Source organism: Laccaria bicolor, genomic scaffold (genome assembly GCF_000143565.1).
Source record: "Laccaria bicolor S238N-H82 LACBIscaffold_45 genomic scaffold, whole genome shotgun sequence".
Taxonomy (NCBI): domain Eukaryota; kingdom Fungi; phylum Basidiomycota; class Agaricomycetes; order Agaricales; family Hydnangiaceae; genus Laccaria; species Laccaria bicolor.
In genome coordinates this window covers 29671-37259 of record NW_001889916.1, presented here as the reverse complement: position 1 = coordinate 37259, position 7589 = coordinate 29671, and the positions used below count along the sequence as shown (strand labels likewise).

Sequence of the window (7589 nt, the reverse complement as noted above, 5' to 3'; positions counted from 1 at the left end):
GTTGTTGTCGTTTTTGGGCGAGTGGGGTTGTTTGCGGTGGTGGGGGTTCCATTACCTGGCATGGCGGCGGCGTGGTGGTGGGGTGGATGTTGGTGTTGACGTTGGAAAGATGTAACGTCAGTAAGTCACAGCGTGTGACGTTGTTCAAACTCACTCGCACGCCCAAATTTTAATCTGTAGTGCCCACTATTTCTATTCAAATTCTGTAGTGTCCATTATTAAATTTTGTAGTATCCTATTTTTCATTTCACAACCTTGTAATGTCCACTTTGTGGGAATACAAAAGCTTGTAGAGTCCAGTTCTTGGGACTATCAAAGTTTGCAGTATGCTTGTAGTGTTTGCTTTTTGGGACTATACAAAAATTTGTAGTGTCCTCTTTTTCATTACAAGAGTTTGTCCTGTCCACTTTTATTACAGAAATTTGTAGTATCCTCTTTTAAGAGTACCAAAATTTGTAGTACCGGATTTCTTTTACCTTGTATTGTCCGCTTTTTCATTACAAAATTTTGTAATGTTCACTTTTTGGGACTACAAGAATTTGTAGTCTCCTCTTTTTTCATTACCCAGTTTTTCATTACAAAATTTTGTAGTACCAGCTTTTGAGACTACCATTTTTTATTACAAAATGTTGTAGTGTTCGCTTTTTGGGACTACAAAAATTTGTAGTCTCCCCTTTTTTCATTACAAAGTTTGTACTGTCCGCTTTTTCATTACAAAATTTTGTAGGACCTGCTGTTTGAGTTTTTAGTGTCCCCTTCTTCAGACTACAAAAGTGTGTACTGGTATCTTGTGGACTCTGAGAACATTGAGAAGTAGAGCTACTTGTACTAAAAGAAATGTGAAATATAAAAAAGAAAAGAAGTAGATGAAAGTGGTACACTAAAAGATCATATGATAGAAAGTCATATGTGTCTAAACATAGAGAAAGAAAGGTCATACAATATGAAGTCGTACACTACAGATTTGGGCGTGAGTTTAACACGCTGTGACTTAGTCACAGTGACGTTACTCCTTTCCTCTCCACAACCACCACACGTCAACGTCAACGTCAATGCCAACGCTCCACCCACCACCACGCTGCCGCCATGCCAGGTCTCGCAACCCCCGCCGCCGCTAACAACCCCACCCGCTCAAAACTGACAACAACCGCACATGCAACGAAAACAACCAGCAAACGACGATCAAGGCCCAACAAACGACCACGACCCCCTAGCAACGACAACCCCAATCAACGGAAACCACGACCGGCAAACGACGACCAGCGCCCAGGACGCCCACGAAAATCGACGAGCAGTGCACGCCACGGCCCTCAAACCATGAACGACCCCACGAGCCAGCTGGGCCACGTCGCAGTCGGCGACGTGGCAACTACACGACACAGACGGACGACGACGACGTCGTCGTCAGTATATATTGGGTATGGTAAGTCCCTCCACCTCTATGACCACCCACGTAACTAACACAACACCACAGCCGTCGACCGCCCACTGGCGATTGACGGACAGCACCCCCCACATCACCATGCCACCCCTCCCCAAAGGAAGGGGCATCCCGCCCGTCAGTGGCCACTTCACGACGCGAAACGACCCCAAGCAGGACAGACCCCAATCAACGGCGTGACGACGGCGTCGAAAGACGTATGACGACGACGTCGACAAGGGCGTACAAACGACGGACGACCACGAGAGCGAACAGACGACGGACGACGAGGGCGTACAGACGACGACGAGAGCGAACCGACGACGACGAGGGCGTACAAACGACGGACGACGACGAGGAGGAGGGCGTACAAACGACTGACGACGACGACGACGACGAGGGACTACAAACGACGCACGGCGACGACGAAGACGCGATGAGCGCCCACCACCCACACACGGCGACGAGGCTCAATACCCCACCCCCACCTTCACCCCCCCTCTCTCTCACTGCCCACCAACCCCTTACCCCTCCTTCACTAACCACTTCCTCCCCTTTACTGCCCATCACCCCCTCACCCTCTACCTCACTGCCCACCACCCTCCCCCTCTCCTTCACTGCCCACCACCACCCCTCTCCTTCACTGCCCACCACCCCTCTCCCCTTCCCTCATTGCCCACCACCCCTCTCCCCTCCCTCATTGCCCACCACCCCTCTCCCCTCTCCCTCATTGCCCACCACCCCCACCCCTTTTCCTCACTGCCTACCACCTCCCTCCCTCCCTCAGTCTCCCTTCCCTTTATTTAATATTTGATGTAGTAATGTAACTTTATGTAGTTATATTGAATAAACTGTGTCTTTCTCTTACATAAATCTACTAAGTATATGTACACTGTTACTTGGATATATGTATAACTTCAGATATATCTATCAAGTATATATATCCTGTTATTTGGATATATCTGTGGTTTTTACTGTGGATATATGTATCTTTGCAAATATATAAATCAAGAGGATGTGTAAAGTGTATATGTAGTGTTACTTGGATATATAACTTCAGATATATCTTCCAAGTATATACTGTGGTTTGGATATATTCTGTGATTATATGCAAGGATGTTAATTTCACACAGTTCATGGGAAGTGGAAATTCACTGTGGATATATTTTTGCAAATATATATATCAAGAAGATGTGTGAAGAAAATACATATCACAATATATTGGCAGTAATTTTATACAGTACCAATGACAACTGGGCTTGTGCACATTTGCAAAGGCCATTTGAGAAGGAGTTGAGAGAAAATAGCCAAAAATCAGAAATCAGAACATGAGAAATTGGGCCATTTCCATTAGAGGTATGACGATACATGAGTTCTACATAGTATATAATATAAGGAAGTGGGTGACAAAAAAGATGACAGTAATACTATGTAGATAGAGTATACTGTTATTGTGAGAGCCCTTCTGATGGTGAGTGAAGACTTACCTGGCTGAGGGAGCGAGCTGTTGAGACAAGAGCCTTATAAGGTAGCGGACAGCCATACCTCGCTAATGTCACATGATCCATCCCAAAACAGTCATTTTTGACAGAAACACTTCTCAAATATTTACCATGCAGGATTTAGCAAATTGAGCCAGAACATTTTGTAGAGAATGCTATCAAATGAGCAACTACCAATTTTCTTGGTGGAAAATTAAGATCTCAAGGAGGAGTTTTGAAATTGGTGTTGCGCATGGTAGCACATTACGTGAATCAAAGTGCACTCTGTGAAATCCGTTTAATTGAAACTCCTCCTTCAGATTTTCAAATCAAGTTCTGAAAACTTGCAAAAGCACCCTGAATACCAATTCAATTAAAATGTTCAGCTTGATTTTGCAGGAGTACACATTGCTCTTCCATTATCATCTACTTTGTAGAAAGTCGCCCAATTAGGACAGCTCATGTGATGTTGGTGAGGTATGGCTGTCTGCTACCTTAGAAAGGAGAGACAAGAGCCTTATAGAAAGGAGAACTCTCATCTCACTTGTGAGTTATCAGCTATAAGGGAATCTAAAAATAGATGCATGAGCTGTAGCAGGTGTTCCGTGAGTAATAAGTTCTAATATGAGGAGTCACTAACTCCGTGTATCCCAGCAGTCTCTTGTCATCAAGATCAGATAACAATGTCAAAGGTGTGAGGATCCTCTTCTGTGAAGGAGATGGTCTATGATCACACTCAAGTGAGGATTGATGTTACAACGGAAATCCAATCCTACAATCCTAGCAACTCTCCAGGAAATCCATGGAAAGTCGAGTGACAGACATATGGATTGGGGATGAGATTGCAATCTGATGAGCTAACACTTCTTCTTATGCAGAAGACTGTTAGTGATCAACTCAGAACAACACTACTTACCTCAGATGGTGAAAGTATGGTAGCATGCCTCTTTCAGAAGCTGATAAAGAATAGGATGATGATACTATTGTACATGTGTGTGGTTTACTCAAGTGGCATGTGACTGTGAGGAAAGCACTCATGTTCTGTTAGCGGAAAGTAAGTAAATGAATATGTACCAAAGATAAGGGAGTTGAATCCCTTGTCATATGAGCAATCAAAGTCACACCAAAGCAAATGATATAGTGTTGTTGTGAGCTTTACAGTGTGACCATAAAACTTCCATCCAAGTGTGGATCACATGGATTGAGCAGTGGCTCTTGGGTGAGCAAACCAATATATAATAGTCCTCCAACTTGAATGATTTTGATTTAGAATGTTCATTGCCCAAGTCAAAACCCTCCAACTTGAACAGTTCTGATCTAGAATGTTCATTGCTCAAGCCATAGTCCTCCAACTTGAATGGTTTTGATCCACAATGTTCAACCATGAGAAAGAACTGGACAGTCAGACTGTTGGAGCCTTCATGTAAGCCATGATAGTGGTCTATATCCTACAAACAGTCAAGGAAACACAGCTCCAGATGGTGGCCAAAACCCTAAAAATAGTAGAAACATCATCTGGAATATATGTCCCACATTACAGAAAATCACAAGTTTTTTTTTAGAAACTGGGACCCCAGACACCCCTAGTGGCTGAAGAAATATATCCTTGGTCAACCCCAGCTGCAAAATATATCCTAAGTCCATCCCAGACCAGAAATATATTTCTACAGTGTGACAGTCACAATTCAGGGTCCAGGCATAAGAAATATATTTGGTGTCCATCTCAGTGAAGAAATATATTTTGGGGTGTGTGACACACTAGAAATATATTTGGTGTGACATTGGACGTCAAAATATATTTATGTAAAAGTGGAAATATACAAGCCCCAGAATATATACAATATAGATATACACCCTGACATTTAGTCCCGTAGTATTCATGGAGTTTGCAAGACTAATAGTCAGTTGTTAGTGGGTGACTGAAGTGATTTTTCAACCCTTGGCTATGGCTTACACAGTACCATACCATGCATCATAAATTACAGTTCAGTAGGCCACTGATGAAAATCTGTTGAGCAACTAAAATCCACCTGAAATTTAATTTGCATAGATCTCAAAGTAGGAGAAATATACACCATCAATGGATATAGGGAAGTGGGGGGTAAAAAATAGTACAGAAAAAGCGAAATTGAGGCTGCTGTGACCACAAAAACACTCACAAAAAATTCATGCAGCACTATACAAAATTTACTATTACAGAATGTGGTTGGGAGCAATGTTCTGTGGTTGTGGTCACACCATGTGACATTCCTGGGAAACGCCACTGACGCAGCTCAGTAAAAGACAAAGAGGCTGCTTACATGATCTATTATGTAATAACTGTCAACCGTCCTCTCTTTATATATTAGATGTACGGTATTGTGCATGCGCGCCGATCAAGGCGTTGAGAGGAAAGGGGCGAGCAGGATCTTGATCTTCTGGCGTACTTGAGTCATTCTCCTTTCTTTCATTATTTTTCTTCCACCTTCACGACTAAACCAGATTGTAAGTCCATTTTACAGCATTCATAATCAATAATATCTCACACTTGCAGACCAAATGGATGTCGAGCTATCGAATGGCTTAGCCATCCAAATCGACACGATTCCCAGCTTGAGCTCTGACAGCAATTGGGGAAAAGATTTTCCCTACACCCCAGAAGAATCCAAGAAACTAAAAGAGCAAGTTTTCAGCTGCAAACGACCCCATAAATCCAGACAAGATTCCCTTGATCGTCTCACTCTCCTGCACACCCAGTCCGAAAAGATCGCCTCAAGTCGTCACCAGGCACCAACCACTCGACACCGATTCATTTTTTCCACCTGGCCTCGCGACCCAAAGGGAAAGCCACTTTTGTCTGAAAACAGCATGCTAGGGAAGATGGTAGCCAATGAGGTACAGCACTGGGGTGCGACGCTGTTTGATTTCTACCATGTCCGACGTATGCACAATTTTGGTGGGTTGCAGTTGACATCGACTGGGAGTAAGTGGATGAAAGCGAGCAGAGAGGATTACACAAAGGAGGAGTTGCAGCTTGTGGAGGAGGAGGAAGATCTGAAAGAGAGCTTCCCTTGTGATATCGCGAAGCTTGTTGAGGATGTGAAATGAGATCTCGAAGACATTGAGCAAGTCTGAGGGGGAAAGAAAAAAGGAGGGATTTATTCGTCCTGTTGGTATTTTCTTTCTGCGTTTTCCGCATCTTGTCTGACCTCTTTCTTTCGTTCTAGGAGCCGTTCGACACGACCTTCAATTCTTTGCCGATTCTTCAACAACGTCTTCCACTACACCTTCTGCCAATGACTCTCTATGTTCATGACCAGTTCCGTTTGCTTCAAGTTCGAGATGGCCACTTCAAGGAACACCATCCTCAACCATGGTCTTCAAAACCCGACATAGTCCACGCCTATAGCCATAACGCCTCTCCTGCTGGCAGAGAGAAGATGGAAAAGGAACAAGAGAAACTGATCTCAGACCATGAGGTCGAGGAAGCTCTTCGGAAGGGTGCTAAGCCTGAAGAACATTCTTCAGCATTAGCACTCTATGGACAGCCTCATCCCTGGATCAACTGAACCCTGGGTATATGCAATGCATGAGCCTTCCTCTCTTCCCAGTTCTGCCGAAGAAGCCCATCTGCACCTCTCACCTTCCCACCTGGTGGGCAAAGGGAATCACTCTTTCGCTTATCACACAGAGTGGGACATCCCACGCGACCTCCTCATCCCAGACGTCCTCTGCAGACAATGTGAGCTTTTGACTTTTAGCCCCACGCTCCATTGTTCCCATTTTAGAAATTATGGTGGTTGTGTTTGGCTGCACCCTCCCCAGACCGAATCGGGTTCTCCCATTCGTAAACATGCCTTGAACATGCCTCAAGTTGACCTGGCTCAACTCACTGAGGCCACCATTCAACTACAGTAGAATAGAACAATAAAATGTCCACATTTTCAACTCTCAGTGTCATCATCCCCTCAAAAAGTCGCAAAATGTCTGTTTTCGCGTTCAAATTTACCTCAAACACGTCACCCCCTCTCGAGCGCGCTAATTCCGACGGATCTGACACGACCAGTTCAACATCCTTGCACCGGCGCGCTAATTCCGACGCGTCGGACACGTTTAATTCGACAATCTTTCCTGAGTGCGCTATTTCTGATGCAGCTGACGTGTTTACTTTGACGATGGGCCATGGGTGCGTTATTCCTCTCCCGCATTCGACGACGACCTTCCATATTCCAAATTATGATCCAGGCCTTGCCTTCATTGAGGAACCGCATTCCACGCCTGTCAATCAGTTGATCGGGACCTTCGAATATGATCGAGAGAATGGGTACGACTTGCAGTGGGACTCATGGGCTGAAATGGAGTCGTTTGTGTGTGCGGAGGAAGAAAGGAAGAACATAGAGCTTGTTAGAAAAGAGATATGGCGTAACAAGAGGCCTAACAAGCGATGGGTCGAGACCCACTACTTCGTTTGTGCACGCCAGGGAGCCGGTGGAGCCAGCAAGTACACAAAGAAGAAGCCTGGGTGGACGCGCAGTGTGCCACTCAAGCGCACTCGCTGTGACTGTCGTCTCACTGTAAAGACCTACCCAGGAATGAGTGTTGTTCTTGGAGCGTATCAATCCGAGCACATGCACATGATTGGGCAAGAAAACGCGTGCTTCACGCGTCTTCCAGACGCGGCACGCACAGAAATTGAGAGGTTGCTTCAT

The 7589-nt window shown here is 44.8% G+C and overlaps 3 protein-coding genes across 3 annotated transcripts in view; all 3 read left to right on the top strand.

The window, feature by feature from the left end:
* Positions 1 to 1086: 1086 nt before the first annotated feature.
* Positions 1087 to 2234, top strand: LACBIDRAFT_332841 (uncharacterized protein; the record flags this gene model as incomplete). Its single annotated transcript, XM_001887448.1, has 3 exons — positions 1087 to 1423; positions 1475 to 1558; positions 1603 to 2234. The coding sequence occupies 3 exons, from the start codon at positions 1087 to 1089 to the stop codon at positions 2232 to 2234; spliced, it is 1053 nt and encodes a 350-aa protein (XP_001887483.1).
* Positions 2235 to 4274: 2040 nt separating this feature from the next.
* LACBIDRAFT_332840 (uncharacterized protein) lies at positions 4275 to 6449 on the top strand (the record flags this gene model as incomplete). Its single annotated transcript, XM_001887447.1, has 8 exons — positions 4275 to 4324; positions 4572 to 4647; positions 4768 to 4801; positions 4952 to 5002; positions 5383 to 5385; positions 5435 to 5836; positions 5879 to 5979; positions 6108 to 6449. 8 exons carry the CDS (start codon positions 4275 to 4277, stop codon positions 6447 to 6449), a joined length of 1059 nt encoding a protein of 352 aa, XP_001887482.1.
* A 414-nt stretch (positions 6450 to 6863) lies between these two features.
* Positions 6864 to 7589, top strand: part of LACBIDRAFT_332839 (uncharacterized protein) — a gene marked incomplete at both ends in the record, with an annotated part of 1095 nt that continues 369 nt past the window's right edge. The window contains one exon of the mRNA XM_001887446.1: positions 6864 to 7579. Coding sequence (XP_001887481.1) covers positions 6864 to 7579 — 716 coding nt within the window. The remainder of the gene's footprint in view (positions 7580 to 7589) is intronic.